This window comes from Mirounga leonina, unplaced genomic scaffold, assembly GCF_011800145.1.
Source record: "Mirounga leonina isolate KUSES-001 unplaced genomic scaffold, KU_Mleo_1.0 Mir_151, whole genome shotgun sequence".
In the NCBI taxonomy this organism is placed as follows: Eukaryota; Metazoa; Chordata; class Mammalia; order Carnivora; family Phocidae; genus Mirounga; species Mirounga leonina.
The window spans coordinates 31,500,035-31,523,928 of record NW_023270377.1 but is presented as its reverse complement, the minus strand read 5'-3'; the positions used below and the strand labels follow the sequence as shown (position 1 = coordinate 31,523,928).

The 23,894-nt window shown below is 37.6% G+C and overlaps 2 protein-coding genes across 8 annotated transcripts in view; one reads left to right on the top strand and one right to left on the bottom strand.

Annotated features, from left to right (window-relative positions):
* The window catches only part of ABI2 (abl interactor 2), a 167,769-nt gene that overhangs the window by 19,998 nt on the left and 123,877 nt on the right, over nucleotides 1-23,894 (top strand). The window lies entirely within an intron of this gene.
* On the bottom strand, nucleotides 5,083-6,222 carry LOC118012122 (transcription initiation factor TFIID subunit 12-like). The gene has a single exon (XM_035007329.1). It carries the CDS (start codon nucleotides 6,022-6,024, stop codon nucleotides 5,539-5,541), a length of 486 nt encoding a protein of 161 aa, XP_034863220.1. The 5' UTR covers nucleotides 6,025-6,222; the 3' UTR covers nucleotides 5,083-5,538.

Below are 23,894 nucleotides of genomic sequence, written 5' to 3'. Positions count from 1 at the left end.
GGCATGTTTAGATTATTTACTTTTTGTGTGACTAGAGATATGTTTAGGTTCAATTATATCACCTGTTTATTTTGTCTCATCCTTTCTTCCCTTTTTATACCTTCATTTGGTTAGAGTAATTCTCGTAATTCTAGTGTATCTCCTTTGTTGGCTTATTAGATGTAACTCTTCGTTTTCCAATTCTTTTTTTTTTTTTTAAAGATTTTATTTATTTATTTGACAGAGAAAGACACAGCGAGAGAGGGAACACAAACGGGGAGTGGGAGAGGGAGAAGCAGACTCCCTGCCGAGCAGGGAGCCCGATGCGGGACTCGATCCCGGGACTCCAGGATCATGACCTGAGCTGAAGGCAGTCGCTTAACCAGCTGAGCCACCCAGGCGCCCTGTTTTCCAATTCTAATGGTTATTTTAGGACTTGTAGTACTTACCTCAATTTCTCTTCAGGTGTTGTTATAGCACTTTTTGCATTGCTTGAGAATCTTACAGTATTATACTGCCGTTTCTCCTTCCCATCTTTTATACCGTTGTCATCATACATTTTATGTTCACATTTGTTATAAACCTTGTAATATATTTTTCTTAATTTTTGTTTAAATAGTTGTCTTTAAAAAAATTTAACTTAAAAAAAATCATATATTTACCAATGTAATTACAATTTCCACTTGTCATTCTTTTGTGTAGATCCATGTTTTTAACTGGTGTTATTTTCCCTCTCTGCCTGTCCTATACGACTTCCTTTAACAATTCAGTGCAAGTCTGTTGGTGATTATTGTTATTATTATTATTATTTTTGTATGTTTGAAAACATCTTTCCTTTGTCTTTATTTTTGAAAGGTGATTTTGTTGGGTATAGGATTCTGTGTGGACTGTATTTTATTTTTTATTTTATTTTTTAATTTTTAAAAAAATTTTATTATGTCATGTTAGTCACCATACAATACATCATTGGTTGTGGACAGTATCTTAAAGATTTTATTTATTTTAGAAAGAGGGTGCATGAGTGGGGGAGGGGCAGAGAGAAAGGGGGGAGCGAGAGGGAGAGAATCTGAAGCAGATTTTGTGCTGAGCGTGGAGCCTGATTCGAGGCTTGATCCCATGATCCTGAGATCACAATCCGAGCCGGAACCAAGAGTTGGACCCTTAACCGACTGAGCTATGTGGTCAGTATTGTAAAGATGGTGCCCCACTGTTCTCTGGTTTACATTGTTTGAAATGAAAAATTTGCCTTCGTAGTTTGTTCATTTTTAGGGTTATGTCTGATTTTCCCTTGCTGCTTGGAAGATTTGCTCTCTATCACTTTTTTAGCAATTTGATTTTGATATGCCTTCATGTAGTTTTCTTTCTGCTTCTTGTACTCAAGACTCATTGCACTTCTTTGATCTGTGAGTGTAGACCTTCCATCAGATTTTGAAAATTTCCATGCATTTATTCTGTCACATATTTTTTTTTCTGTCTACTCCCTTTTCTGGGAACTTCAATAACATATATTATGCTATTTGAGGTTGTTCCACAGCTCACTGATTCTCTTTTCATTAAGTTTTTTTTTTTTTCTTCATGCTTTTCTTTTTCATTTTGGAGAAATTCTCTTCTTATGTCTTCAAGTTCATTAATCTTTTTTTGTTTGTAATGTTTTCTGTCATTTTTGAATGTATTCTTTATCTCAGACATTAGAGTTTTCATTTCTGGGAGTTCAGTTTGGTTCATTTTATATTGGTCAGGTCTTTGCTTAACTTTTTAAATGCATAGAATATGGCTGTAGTGATTATTTTAATGTCTTTGTTGCTAATTTTAACATTTGTGTCCATTTTAGATTGGCTTCAATTGATTTTTCTCCTCATTATCAATATATTTTCCTCCTTTTTTACGTTTGGTAACCTTTGATTATCACTCGTGATTATTAATTTACTGGGTGCTTGATCTTTGTTTATCTTCCTATAAATGTTCTTAAACTTTATTCTTGAATGCAGTTAAGTTACTTGGAAACTATTTTATCTTTTTGTGCCTTTCATGATTTGTTTGGTGTAAATAGTGGGTTTTTTAGTCTGGGCTAATTATTCCCCACTACTCAGAAGGCAAAACCCTCTGTGTAGTGTAACCAGTGAGTTGGGAGCTTTTCCATTTTGGCTGGTAGGATGATTCACTATTCCATGACTTGTAGGAGGACCAGGCACTCTTCCTTATAATCCTCTTGGCTGATTCTCTCTGCACCCTTGGGTAGTTTTCTCCTATGCATGCACTGGTCAGTATTCTGCTGAATACTAAAAGGAGACCCTCTGCACATCTCTGGATTTCTCTGTGCAACACTGTGTTTCTTTTGACTTATGAACTGTATTTGCCTTGGTCTTCCCAGCTTCTTGTCTCTGTCTACTGAACTCCCAAGTTCTGCCAGCTCTACCAATAATATCTATTTTAGCAAAATTCTTTTCTTCTTCCAATCCAGGATCCAGTTTGGGATTTCTTATTGAACTTATTTGTCATGTCATTTTAATTTTTAGAACAATTCCTTAGCTTTTCTATATTTTCACTGCATGGACATTTTCTAAAGGTATATGCCAGTGTTTTGTTTTGTTTTTTTTTTCCCTTTTGATTGTCCCTTAATTTGAGTTTTTCTGATTGTTTCCCTATGATAACATTTAGTTTATGCATCTTTTTATATTAGGCAATAAGTAGTGATAATAGGTTCTCAGCACAGTGTTTATATTAAGAGTGTGTACCATTATTGGGATGTTAAATTTGACTACTTTCAGCTATGTTTGTCATATTTCTGTTATGTAAAGATACTTTTTTCCTTTTTTAAATGATTTTCTCACATTGCTTTTCATATCCATATATGATTTTTGCCTGAAACATTGAAACAGTTATTGCTTTGGTAGTTGTAAAATGATGATTTTTATAACTGTCATTTCTTTATGTACTCATTTGCTATTTGATTGGGGAATTGAGAGGGGACTTGCATTCTGTTCGAGCTGTGGTTTGTGCTGGCCAGAATAGTGTGGAAACACTAAGTTTTTCTGTGGCAGTGTTGCATTGTCCAGTTACGAGCTTCATAAGTATTGAGTGCTAAGATGTAGTACATATATTTTTTGGAAGATGCACATTTACTAAGTGATGGGTTGTAGATCCAACAGTAATTATGTGCCGATATCCTGATTATAGCATAATAAGATGGTGTGTTTCTCAGATTAAGAGTTCCAGTGGTTGCTTTCTGTTTATTCTCACATCTCTGATTATGTTAGATGTATCTGTTCTGGGTGGGGCAATTCTGTGATTTTTGTTATGGCCATGGTATCTGGAGGTGCATCCTAGAACTTATTCCTCTCGTGTTTCCTATTATTTGGGAAACAGTGCCTTGTACAAATTTCTCAAAGTGAATGTGGCACTGTTCCCCTTCCCCCCAGCTTTATTGAGATATAATTGACATGTAACATTCTGTAAGTTTAAGGTATACACTTGATGATTTGATACATGTATGTGTTATGAAATGATTACCACAACAGGGTCACACCTCTATCATGTCATATACCTACTTGTTTTTTTGGGGACAGCAGTGAGCACATTTAAGATTTACTCTTTTAGCAACTTTCAAGCATATAATATGGTATTTTAACTGTAGTCACCATGGTGTACATTAGATTCCCAGAACTTAATTCATTTTAGACCTAAAAGTTTGTACCATTTGATATCTTCCCATTCCCTCCCTCCCCCCCTTCAGCTTTTGGCAGCTACATTCTATTCTCTGTTTTTACAAGTTTGGCTTTTTTAGATGAGTGAGATCATACAGTATTTATCTCTCTCTGTCTAACTTATTTCACTAAGTATAATGCCCTCCATGTCCACCCATGTTGTTGCAAATGACGGGAATTCCTTCTTTCTCAAGGCCAAATAGTATTCCTCTGTGTGTGTGTGTGTGTGTGTGTGTGTGTGTGTGTGACATTTTCTTTATTCATCTGTAGATTAACACTTAGATTTTTCCTTATCTTGGCTTTTGTGAATAATGTTTCAGTAAACATGTGAGTGCAGATACCTCTTTGAGATAGTGATTTCATTTTCTTTGGTTATATACACAGAAGTGGGAATGATAGATCATTGGGTATTTCTATTTTTAACTTTTTGAGGAAACTCCATCCTCATTTTCCATAGTGGATGTACTGATTTACATTCCCAGCAACAGTGTACAAGGGTTCTCCACATCTTTGCCAACACTTGTTATGTTTTTTCTTTTTGATAGTAGCCATTCTAGCAGGTGTGAGGTGATAGGTCATTGTGATTTTGATTTGCATTTTGCTGATGATTAGTGGTGTGTTGAACACCTTTTCTTGTACTCTTTGGCCATTTGTGTATCTTCAGAAAAACATATATTTAATTTCTCTGCACATTTTTTGTCCAGTTGTATGTGTTTTTGCTCTTGATTTGTATGAGTTCCTTATATACTTTGAATATTAACCCCTTATTGGATATATGATTTGCAGATATTTTCTCTCATTCTGTCAGTTGCCTTTTCATTTTGTTGATGGTTTCTTTTGCTGTCTGTAGAAGTTTTTATTTTGATGTAGTCACACTTGTTCCTTTTTACTTTTCTTGCTTGTGCTTTTAGAGTCACATGCAAAAAAAAGTTCTGAAGATCCACATCAAGGAGCTTTTTCCCTGTGTTTTCTTCTAGGAGTTTTATGGTTTTAGGTCTTATATTTAAGTCTTTAATCCATGTTGAGTTAATTTTTGTGAGTGGTGTAAGATGGGGTCCAATTTCATTTTTCAATATATGATTATCCAGTTTTCCCAGCACTATTTAATGAAGAGATTACCCTTTACCCATTGAGTACTCTTGGCTTATTTGTCAAAATATTGGTTGATTGTAGATGTGAAGGTTTATTTCTGGCTCTTGATTCTGTTCCATTGGTGTGTCTATTTTTAGATCAGTATCATAATGTTTTGATTACTATAGCTTTGTAATATAGTTTAAGGTCAGAAAGTGTGATGCTTGGGTTCTTCTTTCTTAGGTTTGCTTTGATTATTTGGGGTCTTTCATGATTTCACATGAATTTTAGGATTGCTTTTTTTATTTCTGTGAAAAATGTGGCACTATTTCTTTTTTTTTTTTTTCGATTAATAACTTCTTTATTCTGGAAGAGCAAATGAAAGTCATATTCATATAAACACTGACATTACAAAGTACAGGGAAAAGGGGAAGGGAGAAGAAACACAAACCTCTACAAATCCTGCTAATACTGTCTCACCAAACAAGACCATAATGCTTTGCCCCATATTCAATCACTTATATAATAAACCACAAATAAAATCTTCTCTGGAAGATACATCGTTCCTCTTTGAGACGGCAGGGAAAAGGGACTGGAAGTTGGGGTAGGAGGCTTTATTCTTTTGGCAGATCCTCTCAGTCATTATAGATATTGCTGCACTGTTAATAAAAAATATATGCTTCTCTGTAAAGCATTAAAAAAAAAATCCAAGGATGAGATGGCTGAGGTCTCAGCTCAAGTATCTCCAAGTACATTGTTGTCCATTCCCTGACCTTCCCGTGTGTTATTTCTTGGTTGTTTTCCGGATCAGTGCCATTCTCTGTTTGTGGGCCTCTGTGGTGCAAGCCTTTTTGTAGGGCCGGATTTCTTCAGAGCCAAATCCTGGGATCCACATGTTCCACTGGCGTTCTAGATGCAGCTGGACATCTTTCACCTCCAGGGTGCTGGACTTGCGATGCCGAGCAAGCTGGCAGGCCGCTGTCACCGCACTCTCAATAAAATCATCAGCAATCTGCAGCAGCATCTCCTCCACATCTTCATCCAATTGCTCATTAGGATCCACTTCTCTTACTAAGTCTTGTAATTTCTTCTTGGTCAATACCTGATTGTTTTCAGGGCTGAGACGCCCTCCTGTCCCAGGAGGACCCGGTATCTTTACCACTGTAGTGCTATTGGCCATGGAGCCTTGTGGAGGGGTGCTGGCTGGTTCTGGTTTTATGGATGAGAAATTGGAGAGGTTGATTAGGGCTGAAGGGCCAAACTGGTTCATAATCTGCCGAGCTTTGGACTTCAGCTCATAGAGCTTATCGAGATCCTGTTTCTTTTTGGAGCTGTGAGGACCAAGGCCAATCAAAGGCAGCAGCGTCTATCTCCCCATGATATGCGGAGACTGCCCCAGTGAAGCGTTCGTCTCAGCAGCCGGTCCGACTGCTGGGCCCTCCCCCTGTGGCACTATTTCTTATAGCTGAATCTGAGTGAAACACCCCCTGCTCCCGAAGACCTTGCATAATGCTCACTATTTAATTGAACTGTCATTGTGCTTTTTATTTCCCTTGCCAACATTGTGATACTTGGTAGATTAGTATTAAGACATTTGTCAGCAGTCTTTGGGTGTGGAGAGAAACTGTGATGTATTTAAGTTTGTTCTGTGCTACTGCTTATTATTTTTGTTAGTGAGGTATAACTAGCATATTCGGGTGTATAACATAATGGCTTGATATTTGTATATATTGGAAAACTATTACCACAGTAAGTGTAGTTAACATTCATCACCATACATAAAGAATTTTTTTTTCTTTTGGTGAGAAGTTTTAAGATCTATCTTAGCAACTTTCAAGTGTATAATACAGTATTATTAACTATGTTTACCATGGTGTACATTCCGTTCTTATGAGTTAATTTATGTGCTACTGATTATTGGATCTCTAATATCTCTCTTGCCTTTGAATTAGAGTGTAGTGGTGTCATTTGTTTTTTCCTATTTATAAGGCAGAGGTGGAGGAGCATGGTTGAAAGGCCTCTGATGACTTACCTAGCCTGTTGGGCCTTCTATCTTGAAATTTTTATTTTTAAGATTTTATCTGTTAGAGCACAAGTGGGGAGGGGGGTTGGGGAGAGCGGCAGAGGGAGAGGAACAAGCAGACTCCCCACTGAGCGGGGAGCCTGACATGGGGCTCGATCTGAGGACCCTAACATAATGAACTGAGCCAAAGTCACATGCTTAACTGACTGAGCCACCAGGTGCCCCTTCTGTCTTTAATTTATATTTACATTTTTTTTTTTAAAGATTTTATTTATTTGACAGAGAAAGACACAGCGAGAGAGGGAACACAAACGGGGAGTGGGAGAGGGAGAAGCAGACTCCCTGCCGAGCAGGGAGCCCGATGCGGGACTCGATCCAGGGACTCCAGGATCATGACCTGAGCCGAAGGCAGTCGCTTAACCAACTGAGCCACCCAGGCGCCCTATATTTACATTTACAATCATCTGTGCTTTAGTATTTTTCCTCATTATGGACAACTTTTTTTTTGTAGGTAGAAAAGCATAAATACGAAAAGGGAGATCAATCTGTAAATAATTGTTTCAGTGTTTGTAATTGTAGTTATAGATTATTTCAGAAATGTCGAGAAAATACACAGATTCTCAAATGGCCTCATTTTGTTAGATTTGAGTTTAGTATTTTCAGGTTTTTGTTAATCCATATATAAATAAAGCCAATTAAGAATTTAGATGTATTTCAGGGTGCCTGGATGGCTCAGTCATTTGTGTCCAACTCTTGATTTCTGCTCAGGTCATGATCTTAGGGTGGTGAGATGGAGCCCTGCATCGGGCTCCATGCTGGGTGTGGAGTCAGCTTAAGATACTCTCTCTTCCTCTCCGCCTGTCCCTCCCCCCTCTAAAAAAATAATTTAGATATATTTCTAATTTCCTGTGACTTGAAATGCCAAGTGTTACTGTTGATTTGTTATTTTCCACATGTTCCTTACGTTAATGATAAAGCTTTGTGTTTAATCTTTGTTTAGAAAGAATCTTACCTAGTAGTGTAATGTTACCATCTCCCAATTGCAAGTGGAAGACAGACATTGATATTATTGTTCATAGGAAGAGAAGTTAATCTTTATTTTTTATTTATTTAATTTTAAAGATTTTTGTTTATTTATTTATTATTTATTTGACAGAGAGAGAGCACAAGAAGGAGGAGCAGCAGGCAGAGGGAGAGGAAGAAGCAGGCTCCCCGCTGAGCAGGGAGCCTGATGTGGGGCTCGATCCCAGGACCCTGGGATCATGACTTGAGCCGAAGGCAGCCTCTTAACTGACTGAGCCACCCAGGTGCCCTGGATAATTAAAAAACATTCCAACTGGGCCAGCAATTGCTTGCAAATAGTGACAATATATTGTAATGAAAAACTAAAGAACCATATAATTTTTTGTGAATAAGTATTTTTTTAAGCATTGTTTTATTTTTAAAATTTTTGTTTCATTTTAGTTTTTAATCTCTATACCCAACCTGGGCTCAAACTCATGACGCCAACATTAAGAGTCACCTACTCTACCAACTGAGCCAGTCAGGTGCCCCTTTGTATTTTCTTTTTTTATGGGATGAGATTGCTTGTGATAAAAATTTGCTTGTAGGGGCGCCTGGGTGGCTCAGTCGTTAAGCATCTGCCTTCGGCTCAGGTCATGATCACAGGGTCCTGGGATCAAGCCCCGCGTCGGGCTCCCTGCTCCGCAGGAAGCCTGCTTCTCCCTCTCCCACTCTCCTTGCTTGTGTTCCCTCTCTCCGTGTGTCTCTCTCTGTCAAATGACTAAATAAAATCTTAAAAAAAAAAAAAAGATAAAATAAATTCTCATCAGGCATAAAATTAAAAAAAAAATTTGTTTGTAATGCAACGCTCTGTGGACTTTTCCACAGAATAGTTCTTTTCCAACTACTTATCTTTGAGAAATTTAGTGTTGCAGACACAAAGCAGAGAAGTCTGTCAAATGTTATTTTTGTGTTTGGCAACTTTTTCAAGTTTGTGCTAACAAAAAAGAATACTTTGTTGTATCTTTGAGGGAAATAATTCTACTTGTGACATAAGGAACTAGTAAGCATTGTGAGGGATATACATGTTGATGGCCGAATGAATACATCAACTATAAGAAGGAATGTGAGGAGTGGAGAAATAGTAATCTCCTATATTTTGGGTTTATCCATTACTGGAGCTGTATAATCGTTAATACAGCACATTTCTTCTTTTCGTAGTTCCTACGGTCTTTGATTCCTCTGTCTCCATTATCTTTGGTTAAGCTATATGTATTTTTAGCTTAAGGGGATGTAAACTTGTGCTCTTTTTTCTTATCCCATCTTTCTGTTTTTTTTTTTTTTTTTTTTCATTTAACATTTTTGTGTTTGAGAGAAGTGACATTGACCTATAAAGGAGACAATGAGCTACCTTACTCTGGGGAGAGCAGTTTATAAGATAGTAAACTGCTGGCAGGAAGGAGGACATCTTTTGTGAAATGTCATTCTTTCACATTTTCATCTTGTAATCTTACAGTATTAGCTTTAAAATTGACCCTGTTTACCCTATACCTGGAGCCCTTCCTTGGTTTTGCTACCCCACTTCATATTGCTAGAGTAGATTTTAAATTTATTCAGCCATTCATTTATTATTTACTAAACTTCAGTTTGTTTTAATTTTGTTTAGTATTCCTTTACTTAGGTAGTATTTTTTTTTCTCTTGAGTATGAAATGGAGTTTTGCTCTTTAAATTGTAATTAAGACGTAGTGATTGCCCCAAGGTGTGCATTAGGTACTTTTATTGTTGATAGTTTGTTTAGAGGCCTTGCAGTTCCCTCAGAGAGTAATAAGTCATTATGTAAAAGGTAAAAAAAAAAGTGATGAGTTTGTTCTGTGGCCAAACCATGGAGGAGAGTTGAGTGGAAAACTTTTTGTAGATGAATATCATGAGATCTAAACTTCAATTCTAGTCCTACATCTAGTAATTATTTTTTTCTTCTTTTTTCATCTGTAAATGGGAAGGATGACACCCTCTTATTTTATTCAAGTTTTGTTCATAGATCAAAAGTGCACTGGTTTTCAACTAATAATCTTTTGTGTGAGATTCTGGTGGTGTAGGGAATTAAAAAGAAACTAATAATAAGCAGTGATTCTTGTTCTCAAGATATGTCTAGCCCTGTTATCGCATAATAAGGATCCAGCACACAACCATACCATTCCTAAGTGGCATGATGTAATTACTTCCCAAGGAAAAGTACAGTGGGAAGTTGGAAGATAGTTCAATCCAGCAGACATTTAAAAACCTCCACCATGTTCTAGCCTTTCTGGTCAGCGAAGAGAACAAACGTAGGACAGTAGTTCCTGTGTTAGAGCTGGGAAAAGAAATTACGTAAGGATTGAAATTCTACTTTTGAAATACTTTAAGTTTATTCTGAACAAACTGTATTATATAACATCTAACTATTACCACTCTTTGGTTTCAAACTGGGTGTTATAGTTGCTTTTAGTTATTTTATGTTGGTAATGAATTTTTGGTTTAGCAGTTTAAGGCCTGATAGTTGTGACAGGAACATTCACATGTAAGAGTTATTGTTTTGTAATGTTTTCAGAATTCTGCAACTTGGATGCTTTCTAGATACTTAGGATTTTGTATTAACCAAGTGATTATATATTAACATGAAGGAGAAATGATCTGAAAGAGAAAAGGCTTAGTAACTCCATCCTAAGTAAAAATAATGTCATTAAGGTTCAGTCTAGTACTTTTATGTTTATTCATTCTTGGTGAGTAATAGTCTCCACATTAAACATGAAAAGTTCTTTAAAACTCAATCATTATTTTAATTGGTCTGAAGCATGCAGGAAATAATTTGCTTAAGAAGTAGTGGTAAAAAATATGCATAATTTAGACACATGCCTTTTATAGGCTGAAGTGACTATGGAAGATTTTTTTTTACATGTTTAATTATAAGTTGTGTGTTGACAGGATAATTAAAAGTTGTATGTTAGTAGATTTATGAGCCAAAATTTAATGACAGTGAAACTAAGTTACTGGAACTCTTTTCTCAATATTTTTAGCTCAACAGTAATTTAATATTATTCCATCAGGTGAAGTAAGGAATTTCTTTTAGTTTTAATTTAAGAAGTTAAAATTAGGGGCATCTGGGTGGCTCAGTTGTTTGAGCCTTCCACTCTTGATTTCATCTGAGGTTGTGATCTCTGGGGTCATGAGATCAAGCCTCACATCAGACTCTGCTAGGCAGGGAGTCTGCTGAGATTCTCTCTCTCCCTCTGCCCCTCCCCACCATGTATATCCTCTTTCTCTCTCTCTCTCTTAAAATAAGTCTTTTTTTTTTAAAGTTAAAATTAAAGAACTTTTTGTTTTCTGGACCATTTGGAAATAAATTGCTAACCTGATGTCCTATCACTGCTAAAACACCTGAGTGTGTTTTTCCTAGAAACAAGAACACTTTTTTATTTAATCAGAAAATAACCATCAAAATCAGGAAATAATATCTTTTTTGAGTATTCTAGTTGACATGGTTTATTTCTCTATAATCTTAGGACTAGAACATTAAGAACTTAGAGAAATATATCACTTTATATAGAAGTAACTATTTTTTTTTACGAATTACTAATTTACCTTTATGACAAACCAAATTAAATAAAAAAAATGAAGCCAAAAGTTCTTAAGAATCATACAACGTTGAAATTGACAAAATCATTGTGGTCATATAGTCTAGTATTTCCCACACTAGCATGCATAATGTGTAAAAAATTTGTGTTGTAAAGTGGATACTGCAAAATGTGCCTCCTTTTGAACCTACAAGCCATAGTATAATTTTAAATTTTCTGGGATGTCTTGTAGTAAAGAAACCTGTTTAAACTACCTAAATGTAGGGGTGCCTGGGTGGCTCAGTCGTTAAGCATCTGCCTTCGGCTCAGGTCATGATCTCAGGATCCTGGGATCGAGCCCCTCATGGGGCTCCCTGCTCCGCGGGAAGCCTGCTTCTCCCTCTCCTGCTCCCCCTGCTTATGTTCCCTCTCTCGCTGTCTCTCTCTGTCAAATAAATAAATAAAATCTTTAAAATAAATAAATAAATTACCTAAATGTAGTATTTCATAAAATATATTAGTCCTTAAAACTATTTTTGCATGCCCAACAGCTATTAATAAATACTATAGCATAGTCTTGGAAATACTGTTGTAGTTCATTTTCTTTTTTAATAGATGTTGAAGCTTATGTCCATAGAATTTGAACATTCTTTCTTTTTTTAAGATTAAAAAAAATTTATTTGAGAGAGAGAGCACATGCGCGCATGAGCAGCAGCAGTGGGGAGGAACAGAGGCGGAGGGAGAAGCCGACTCCCTGCAGAGCCGGAACCCGAAGCGGGGCTCGATCCCAGGACCCTGAGATCATGACCTGAGCTGAAAGCAGACGCTTGACTGGCTGAGCCACCCAGGCGCCCCTGAACATTCTTTTGAAGTCACTTATCCTTGGACCACAGCTTTTGGACTTTCATCTGAGTTTTTATTCAGAAGTTTTAAGCGAAGGGTGCGTTGGTGGCTCAGTTTAGCATCTGACTGAATTTTGTCTTGGGTCATGATCTCAGGGTGTGAGAATGAGCCCCGCCTCAGGCTTTGCGCTCAGCAGGTAGTCTGCTTGAGATTCTCTGTCTCTCTCCCTCTTCCCCTTCCCTCCCCCTGCTTACACACACTCTCACTTTCTCAAATAAATCTTAAGGAAAAAAAAATCTTTTTAAGCAAAGTTTTAAGCGATTACAGTCCCAAGTGTTTGGCAATTCTTTGCTACTCATAAGTTTGTTTTTCCTCCCCTTCCAACCCCATACTTCCCACATGGTTTAAAACAAAAGTCCATTTCTTGTTCTTAGATGGCCTGCTCTGAATTTAGGCACCTTCTGTGGCTCTGCTGCTGTTCAGTATAGTAGTCACTGGTCATCTATGGCTATCTTTTTTGAATTGTGATCTATTTTACATTCCATAAAATTCACCCACTTAACTACAGTTTGATGGGTTTTAGTATACTCAGAGATTGTGCAGCCATCACCACTGTCTGATTCTAGAACATTTTCATCACTCCAGAAGAAACCCTTTGTTACTTTCCCATCCCCCTCCTCCTCTGTCCCCTGGCAACCTCTTGATTTTTCTGTCTCTATGGGTTTGCTTATTCTAGGCATTTCATATAAATGGAATCCTACCATATGTGATGTCTTGTGTCTGGGTTCTTCCATTTAACATGTTTTTAAGGTTCACCATGTTGTAGCATGTCAGTACATCATTCTGTCTTTTCTTTTTAAATAATAGCTTTATAAAGATATAATTCACATACTGTGCGATTACTTCTTTAACATGTAAAATTCAGGAGCTCTTAGTGTCTTTACAGATCTATGCAGCTATAACTACTGTTAATTTTACAACATTTTTATTACCTCAAAAAGAAACCCTGTACCCTTTAGCTATCACATCTTATCCCCTAGCTATTCATTCAGGTCTAAGCAACCACTAATATATTTTTTGTTTTTGTTTTTTTGCTTCTTCTGGACATCTCATATAAATGGAATCATGTACCATGTACCTTTTTGTGTTTTTTCATTTAGGATGTTTTCAAGGTTCATCCATGTTGTATTATGTATCTGTGCTTCATTCCTTTTGATTACTGAATGAATATACTATATTTTATTTATCCATTCATCAGTTGATGGCTTTCTGTGTTGTTTTCACATTTTTGCTATTATGAATAATGCTACCACACATACAGAACATATAACACTATACATATATAAGTTTTCCTATGGGCATATGTTTTTACTTCTCTTGAAATGAGAATGAAATTGCTAGATCATATAACTCTATGTTTAACTATTTGTGGATCTGCCAGATTGTTTCCAGGGTAGTTGTATCCTATTGTATGAGGACTCCAGTTTGTCCACATCCTCACTGACACCTGTTATTGACTGTCTTTTTGAGTATAGCCATCTTAATAGGCATGAAGTGGCCTTTTTGTAGCTTTAGTGTTCATTTCCCTAACAACTAGTGATGTTGAGCATCTATTCATGTACTTTTTGATCATTGGTATATCTTCTTTGGAGAAATGTCTGTTCAAACCTGTTGCACGTTAAAAATTGGATTGTCTTTTAGTTGTTTAATTGCAAAAGTTTTTCAGATATTTAGGATACAAGTCTCTTATGAGGTACATGATTTGCAAATAATGTCTCCCATTCTGTGCATTTTCCTTTCATTTTCTTGATGGTATTCTTTGACCTGCACATTTTTAATTTTAATGAAGTCTAACATAACTATTTTTTCCTTTTTTTGTGAGCTTTAGTTGTTATATCTAGGAAACCAAAGCCTATTTCAAAGGTCACAAAGATTTATTCCTATATTTCCTAGGAGTTTTATAGTTTTAACTTTGACATTTAGGTCTTTGATCCCTTTTGAGTTAATTTTTACATACGTTGTGAGGTAGGAGGCTATAATATTTATTCCCTTGCATGTGGCTATCTAGTTGTCTCATCATGTGTTGAAAAGACTTTCCTCATCAAATTGTCTTGGCACCTTTGTTGAAAATTAATTACCCATAAATGATGGTTTTATTTCTGGACTCTTAATTCTAAAACGTTGATGCATGTTATCCTCATGCCTGTACTACAGAGTCTTTTGTAGTTTTGAGATTCTGATGTATGTGTCTTTGAAAAGAACTTTGTTCTTTTTCGGGCGCCTGGGTGGCTCAGATGGTTAAGCATCTGCCTTCGGCTCAGGTCATGATCCCAGGGTCCTGGGATCGAGTCCCACATCGGGCTCCCTGCTCCTTGGGAGCCTGCTTCTCCCTCTGCCTCTCTCTCTTTCTCTGTCTCTCATGAATAAATAAATAAAATCTTAAAAAAAAAAAAAAAGAACTTTGTTCTTTTTCAAGATTATTTTGGGGGTGCCTGGGTGGCACAGTTGGTTAAGCATCTGACTCTTGAATTAGGCTCAGGTCATGATCTCAGGGTCAAAAGACTGAGCCCTGTGTGGGGCTCTGCTCTCAGCATGGAGTCTGCTTGGACTTTTTCTCTCTCTCTCTGTTCCTCCACCCTATGCTCATTGTCTCTCACTCTTTCTAAAATGGGTAAATAAATCTTTAAAAAAAAGATAATTTTGGTTACTCTGTATCTTGAATTTGTATATGAATTTTAGGATCACTTGTTAATTTCTGCCAGAAAGGCTGCTGGGATTTTAATAGGGATTGTGTTAAATTTGTAGGTACACTGGAGGAGCCATCTTAATGATATTAAGCCTTCTGATCCGTGGACATGGGACATCTTTCCATTTAATTAGGTCTTCTTTAATTTGTTTAAATGATTTTTTCTAGTTTTCAGTGTCTTACACTTTAAAAGTTGTTTCCTGGGGCACCTGGGTGGCTCAGTCGTTAAGCATCTGCCTTCAGCTCGGGTCGTGATCCTACAGTCCTGGGATCGAGCCCCGCATCGGGCTCCCTGCTCCATGGGAAGCCTGCTTCTCCCTTTCCTACTCCCCATGCTTGTGTTCCTGCTCTCTCTGTGTCTCTCTCTGTCAAATAAATAAATAAAAAATCTTAAAAAAAAAAAAAAGTTGTTTCTAAGTATTTTTTTTATCATATTGTAAATGAAGTTGATTTTTTAATTTCCTTTTTGGATTGTTTATTGCTATTGTATAAAAATATAATTGATTTTTGTATATTGATCTCATATGGGTACCTTTTTTAAAAAAGATTTTATTTATTCATTTGACAGAGAGCGGGAGATCACAAGTAGGCAGAACTGCAGGCAGAGGGAGAAGCAGGCTCCCTGTTGTGCAGTGAGCCCGATGCAGGACTTGATCCCATGACCCTGAGATCATGACCTGAGCCAAAGGCAGATGCCCAACCTACTGAGCCACCCAAGAGCCCCTCATATGGTTACTTTAAATTAATTAAATTTAAATGAAAATTTTACACTTCCACTAGCTACTTCTTAAGTGCTCCATAATCACATATGCCTAGTGACTACCACATTGAATAGCACAGATTTGATTATTTCCAGCATTGAAGATCTGTTGGATGTACAATAAAAAAACAAAACAGAAAAACCAAGAGTACCTCTTTGTCTTTTGCCTTGATGTATAACTCAGTATGTCCAGTGCTCATATTGTTATTTTTAATGTTTTGGACATTTCTACTATGAGAAATGGAGACTTTGTTTTCTTACACTTTCTATCTTTTCAACATGACTTCTAGCAATTTTGGATTTATTCATTTTGTCCATTATATTTATGTAAATATTTGCATCTGAAGCCTAGAGTGGACTGTGGTTATACTTTTCATTTGAATGTTTTCTTTTCCTTGGCACTAATAATTATCTTAGTTTTTGGCTGATTCATTACTTATGCATCTATTTCTAATTCATCTCTGAACTCTCCCCTGGACATATAAATCTTAACATATTTAAAGCATATCCTTAATCTGTCAGTTGTCAAGAACTGTGAAGAGTCTGAAATTTAACTCTATACTATCTGGTTAGATGGCCACAGTTTTATGGATGCGGTGGCAGAAGATATGAAACTCTAGGGTCAGAGACTAAGGACTTTATTACTCGAAGGAATAAACATAAGCCTTTTCTTGGACTATGCTAGTTCCCCAAACCCCAATTCTCAGTGTGATATGAAGAGGGACAGATGATATCTATGCATGCATTGGGTTGCATTATTGGGAGGAGCCTGAATGTTTTATATTCGTCAGTAAGCATGCTGCCCTTTGCTCCAGAGGAAAACAGCCTATCTTCTAAAACTGTTTTCTATACAAACATCCTTGAAAAGATAGTCCAGAACAAAGTGCTTTTGCTCACATGATGTACAGAAATGCAAAAGACCCATGAAGAATTATCTCTCAATTACCAGTTTCATTTCTTTTTTTTTTTTTTTTTAAGATTTTATTTATTTGACAGAGAGAGACACAGGGAGAGAGGGAACACAAGCAGGCAGAGGCGGAGGGAGAAGCAGGCTCCCCGCGGAGCAGGGAGCCCGACGTGGGGCTCGATCTCAGGACTCTGGGATCATGACCTGAGCCGAAGGCAGACGCCCAAAGATTGAGCCACCCAGGCGCCCCTCCAGTTTCATTTCTACTCTAAGGAGACCCATTTCTTGGAGCCCTTTGCCATTTTCTCCAATCTGGATTGTTTGGGTTATTGTTTTAGTTCTGCACTGCTTTCGTCTCAGAAATTTCCTTTGCCTCTTGGATTTACCTTTTTGCCTTTTAACGTAGATCCTATTTTCTGGATCTTATGATTCCTTCTTTCTTGGTTTTTTGTTTTGAGAAAGGGTACAGGGAAAGTTTTTAAAAATGCTGAAAATCTTACTCAACTTTCCCTAGTGAATGATTTGACTAGATACAGAATTATAGTTTGGAAATAATTTTAACTTCCAAATGACTTAGTTGCTTGGGCATCTGACCCTTGATTTTGGCTGGGGTCATGATCTCAGGGTTATGGGAAGCCCTGTGTCTTATAACTGGCATTATTTATTGAGCAAAGTGGTGTCTGCACTAAATTAGTGGGTATAGAAATTTTGAGTGATTCTACTATATTATTGAGGAGGCCAGTGAAGAATTTTTCCCTTGTGGTTCTTCATGAATCCTGTGGAGATGTAGCTAAAAATAATTTTTTGTTTGTTAGAGCAAATGTTTCTAATGGGTTTTGCTGTGTCAGATCAGTTTAGAAAGAAAACTGTATAGTTAATCAGCATATTAATACATTTCTAGTTTGTAATGCTGGACCTTGAATGACACAGTTCCTGTGATGTTGATTATGGTGGCAGTAGCCCAGCTAGTCCAGTTCCATAGTTGTGGCATAGACTTTTGTACTAAAATAAGTGAAAATACAGATAACATTGTGTCCAGAATGTGCTGTTATTGGTCTTGTTTTCATAGAAGCATGAGAGGTGGTTATTGAAAAAATGTTTGTTTTTTTTTTAAAGATTTTATTTATTTATTTGATAGAGAGAGAGAGACAGTGAGAGAGGAAACACACCAGGGGGAGTGGGAGAGGGAGAGGGAGGAAGCAGGCTTCCCGCTGAGCAGGAAGCCCGATGCGGGGCTTGATCCCAGGACCCTGGGACCATGACTTGAGCTGAAGGCAGACGCTTAATGACTGAGCCACCCAGGTACCCTGAAAAAATGTTCTTTAATAAAGATTTTATTTATTTATTTGACAGAGAGCAAGAGAGGGAACACAAGCAGTGGGAGTGGGAGAGGAGAAGCAAGCTTCCCACTGAGCAGGGAGCCCGATGTGGGGCTCGATCCCAGGACCCTGGGATCATGACCTGAGCCGAAGGCAGATGCTTAATGAATGAGCCAACCAGGCGCCCCGGAAAAAAAAAAATTTATTATTATGTTACGTTAATCACCATACATTACATCATTAGTTTTTGAGGTAATGTTCCATGATTCACTGTTTGCGTATAACACGCAGTGCTCTATGCAGAACATGCCCTCCTTAATACCCATCACCAGGCTAACCCATCCCCCAACCCCCTCCCCTCTAGAACTCTGTTTGTTTTTCACAGTCCATAGTCTCTCATGGTTCGTCTCCCCCTCTGATTTCCCCCCCTTCATTCTTCCCCTCCTGCTATCTTCTTTTTTTTTTTCCTTTTAACATATAATGTATTATTTGTTTCAGAGGTACAGGTCTGTGATTCAACAGTCTTACACAATTCACAGCCCTCACCATAGCACAACCTTCCCCAGTGTCTATCACCCAGCCACCCCATCCCTCCCACTCCCCACCACTCCAGCAACCCTCAGTTTGTTTCCTGAGATTAAGAATTCCTCATATCAGTGAGGTCATATCATACATGTCTTTCTCTGATTGACTTATTTCGCTCAGCATAATACCCTCCATTTCCATCCACGTCATTGCAAATGGCAAGATTTCATTCCTTCTGATGGCTGCATAATATCCATTGTATATATATGCCATATCTTCTTTATGCATTCATCTGTCGATGGACATCTTGGCTCTTTCCACAGTTTGGCTATTGTGGACATTGCTGCTATAAACATCGGAGTGCACATACCCCTTTGGATCCCTACATTTGTATCTTTGGGGTAAATACCCAGTAGTGCAATTGCTGGGTCGTATGGTAGCTCTATTTTCAACTTTTTGAGGAACTTCCATACTGTTTTCCAGAGTGGCTGCACCAGCTTGCATTCCCACCAACAGTGTAGGAGGGTTCCCCTTTCTCCGCATCCTTGCCAACATCTGACATTTCCTGACTTGTTAATTTTAACCATTCTGACTGGTGTGAGGTGATATCTCATTGAAGTTTTGATTTGGATTTCCCTGATGCTGAGCGATGCTGAGCACTTTTTCATGTGTCTGTTGGCCATTTGGATGTCTTCTTTGCAGAAATGTCTGTTTATGTCTTCTGCCCATTTCTTGATTGGATCATTTGTTCTTTGGGTGTTGAGTTTAATAAGTTCTTTAAGATTTTGGATACTAGCCCTTTATCTGACATGTCATTTGCAAATATTTTCTCCCATTCTGTCGGTTATATTTTGGTTTGGTTGAATGTTTCCTTTGCTATGCAAAAGCTGTTTATCTTGATGAAGTCCCAATAGTTCATTTTTGCCCTTGCTTCCCTTGCCTTTGGCGATGTTTCTAGGAAGAAGTTGCTGCGGCTGAGGTCGAAGAGGTTGCTGCCTGTGTTCTCCTTTAGGATTTTGATGGACTCCTGTCTCACATTTAGGTCTTTCAACCATTTTGAGTCTATTTTTGTGTATGGTGTAAGGAAATGGTCCAGTTTCATTCTTCTGCATGTGGCTGTCCAGTTTTCCCAACACCATTTGTTGAAGAGACTGTCTTTTTTCCATTGGACATTCTTTCCTGCTTTGTCAAAGATTAGTTGACCCTAGAGTTGAGGGTCCATTTCTGGGCTCTCTATTATGTTCCATTGGTCTGTGTGTCTGTTTTTGTGCCAGTATCATACTGTCTTGATGATTACAGCTTTGTAATAGAGCTTGAAATCCGGAATTGTGATGCCACCAGCTTTGCTTTTCTTTTTCAACATTCCTCTGTCTATTCAGGGTCTTTTCTGGTTCCATGCAAATTTTAGGATTATTTGTTCCATTTCTTTGAAAAAAGTTGATGGTATTTTGATAGGGATTGCATTGAATGTGTAGATTGCTCTAGGTAGCATTGACATCTTCACAATATTTGTTCTTCCAATCCATGAGCATGGAACGTTTTTCCATTTCTTTGTGTCTTCCTCAATTTCTTTCATGAGTATTTTATAGTTTTCTGAGTACAGATTCTTTGCCTCTTTAGTTAGATTTATTCCTAGGTATCTTACGGTTTTGGGTGCGATTGTAAATGGGATCGACTCCTTAATTTCTCTTTCTTCTGTCTTGTTGTTGGTGTACAGGAATGCCACTGATTTCTGTGGATTGATTTTCTATCCTGCCACTTTACTGAATTCCTGTATGAGTTCTAGCAGTTTTGGGGTGGAGTCTTTTGGGTTTTCCACACAGAGTATCATATCATCTGCAGACAGTGAGAGTTTGACTTCTTTGCTGGTTTGGATGCCTTTTGTTTCTTTCTGTTGTCTGATTGCTGTGGCTAGAAGTTCTAATACTATGTTGAATAGCAGTGGTGATAGGGGACATCCCTGCCGTGTTCCTGACCTTAGGGAGAAAGCTCTCAGTTTTTCCCTGTTGCAAATGATATTCGCTGTGGGTTTTTCATAGATGGCTTTTATGATATTGAGGTATGTACCCTCTATCCCTATACTCTGAAGAGTTTTCATCAAGAAAGGATGCTGTTCTTTCTCAAATGCTTTTTCTGCATCTATTGAGAGGATCTTATCCTTTTTTTTTTATTAATGTATTGTATCACATTGATTTGCGGATGTTGAACCAACCTTGCAGCCCAGGGATAAATCCCACTTGGTCGTGGTGGATAATCCTTTTAATGTACTGTTGGATCCTATTGGCTTGTATTTTGGTGAGAATTTTTGCATCCATGTTCATCAAGGATATTGGTCTGTAATTCTCCTTTTTGATGGGGTCTTTGTCTGGTTTGGGGATCAAGGTAATGGTGGCCTCATAAAATGAGTTTGGAAGTTTTCCTTCCATTTCTATTTTTTGGAACAGTTTCAGAAGAATAGGTATTAATTCTTCTTGAAATGTTTGGTAGAATTTCCCTGGGAAGCCATCTGGCCCTGGGCATTTGTTTGTTGGGAGATTTTTGATGACTGCTTCAATTTCCTTAGTGGTTATAGGTCTGTTCAGGTTTTCTATTTCTTCCTGGTTCAGTTTTGGTAGTTGATACATCTCTAGGAATGCATCCATTTCGTCCAGATTATAATGTGCTGGCATATAGTTGCTCATAATATGTTCTTATCGTTGTTTGTATTTCTTTCATGTTGGTTGTGATCTCTCCTGTTTCATTCATGATTTTATTTATTTGGGTCCTTTGTCTTTTCTTTTTTGTAAGTCTTGCCAGGGGTTTATCGATCTTGTTAATTCTTTCAAAGAACCAGCTCCTAGTTTCGTTGATCTGTTCTACTGTTCTTTGGTTTCTATTTGATTGATTTCTGCTCTGATCTTTATTACTTCTCTTCTCGTGCTGGGTTTAGGCTTTATTTGCTGTTCTTTCTCCAGCTCCTTAGATGTAGGGTTAGGTTGTGTATTTGAGACCTTTCTTGTTTCTTGAGAAAGGCTTGTATTGCTATATACTTTCCTCTTAGGACCACCTTTGCTGCATCCCAAGGATTTGGAATAGTTGTGTTTTCATTTTCATTTATTTCCATGAAGTTTTTAAATTCTTCTTTAATTTCCTGGTTGACCCATTCATTCTTTAGTAAGATGCTCTTTAGCCTCCATGTACTTGAGTTCTTTCCAACTTTCTTCTTGTGATTGAGATCTAGTTTCAAAGCATTGTGGTCTGAAAATATGCAGGAAATGATCCCAGTCTTTTGGTACCGGTTGAGAACTGATTTGTGACCTAGGATGTGATCTATTCTGGAGAATGTTCCATGGGCACTAGAGAAGAATGTGTATTCTGTTGTTTTTTTGGGGATGGAATGTTCTGAATATATCTGTGAAATCCATTTGGTCCAGGGTGTCATTTAAAGTCTTTATTTCCTGGGACGCCTGGGTGGCTCAGTCGGTTAAGCGTCTGCCTTCGGCTCAGGTCATGATCCCAGGGTCCTGGGATCGAGTCCTGCATCAGGCTCCCTGCTCCGTGGGGAGCCTGCTTCTCCCTCTGCCTCTGTCTCTCTCTCTGTCTCTCATGAATAAATAAATAAAATCTTAAAAAAAAAAATAAAGTCTTTATTTCCTTGTTGATCTTTTGCTTAGATGATCTGTCCCTTTCAGTGAGGGGGGTGTTAAAGTCCTCCACTATAATCATATTGCTGTTGATGTGTTTCTTTGCTCTTGTTATTAATGAGCTTATATAAGTGGCTGCTCCCAAGTTAGGAGCATAGATAGTTACAATTGTTAGATCTTCTTGTTGGATAGACCCTTTAAGTATGATATAGTGTCCTTCCTCGTTTCTTATTATAGTCTTTGGTTTAAAATCTAATTTGTCTGATATAAGGATTGACACCTCAGCTTTCTTTTGGTGTCTATTAGCATGGTAAATGGTTTTTCTCCCCCTCACTTTCAATCTGGGGGTGTCTTTGGGCCTAAAATAAGTCTCTTGCAGACAGCATATTGATGGGTCTTGTTTTTTTTATCCAACCTGATACCCTGTGTCTTTTGATTGGGGCATTTAGCCCATTTACATTCAGGGTAACTATTGAAAGATATGAATTTAGTGCCACTGTATTGCCTGTAAGGTGACTGTTACTGTATATTGTCTGTGTTCCTTTCTGGTGTGTTACTTTTAGGCTCTTTCTTTGCTTAGAGGACCCCTTTCAGTATTTCTTGGAGGGCTGGTTTTGTGTTTGCAAATTCCTTTAGTTTTTGTCTGTCCTGGAAGCTTTTTATCTCTCCTTCTATTTTCAGTGACAGCCTAGCTGGATATAGTATTCTTGGCTGCATATTTTTCTCATTTAGTGCTCTGAATATATCATGCCAGTCCTTTCTGGCCTGCCAGGTCTGTTGCCAATCTAATGTTTCTACCATTGTAGGTTACAGATCTCTTCTCCCGAGCTGCTTTCAGGATTTTCTCTTTGTCTCTGAGACTCATAAGTTTTACTATTAGATGTCGGGGTGTTGACCTATTTTTATTGATTTTTAGGGGGGTTCTCTGTGCCTCCTGGATTTTGATGCCTGTTTTTTTTCCCCAAATTAGGGAAGTTCTCTGCTATAATTCGTTCCAATATACGTTCTGTCCCTCTCCTCTTTCTTCTTCTTCTGGGATCCCAATTATTCTAATGTTGTTTTGTCTTATGGTATCACTTATCTCTCGAATTCTGCCCTCATGATCCAGTAGTTGTTTATCTCTCTTTTTCTCAGCTTCTTTATTTTCCATCATTTGGTCTTCTATATCACTAATTCTTTCTTCTGCCTCATTTATCCTAGCAGTTAGAGCCTCCATTTGTGATTGCACCTCATTAATAGCCTTTTTGATTTCGACTTGGTTAGATTTTAGTTCTTTTATTTCTCCAGAAAGGGTTTCTCTAATAACTTCCATGCTTTTTTCAAGCCCAGCTAGTATCTTTAAAGTCATCATCTGAACTCTAGTTCTGACATCGTACTAATGTCTATATTGATTAGGTCCCTGGCAGTCAGTACTGCCTCTTGTTCTTTTTGTTGAGGTGATTTTTTCCGTCTTGTCATTTTGTCCAGAGGAGAATAGATGAATGAGAGAACAAAATGCTAACAGGGTAACAACGTCCCCAGATAATACACTCTAAACAAATCAGAAAAGACCTGAAACCGGAGGAAAAGAAAGGGAAAGAAAGAAAACAGAAAAAGAAAAAGAAAAAAAAAAAAAGAAAAAGTTAAAAACAAACAAAAACAGAACAAAACAAAAAAACAGAATATGATCAGATATGATCAGGCTGGTGCATAGATCAGTGCCACACACTAGATTTTGGGTGTATTTTGGTCTGTTAGAAGAAAGTGCCTCCCAAAATTTTAAAGGAAGAAAACTTATATATGTATAAAAATAAGGGTTAAT

Excerpts from the sequence above, each read along its gene's own strand:
- LOC118012122 (XM_035007329.1), bottom strand. The coding sequence starts at position 6,024 with ATGAACCAGTTTGGCCCTTCAGCCCTAATCAACCTCTCCAATTTCTCA.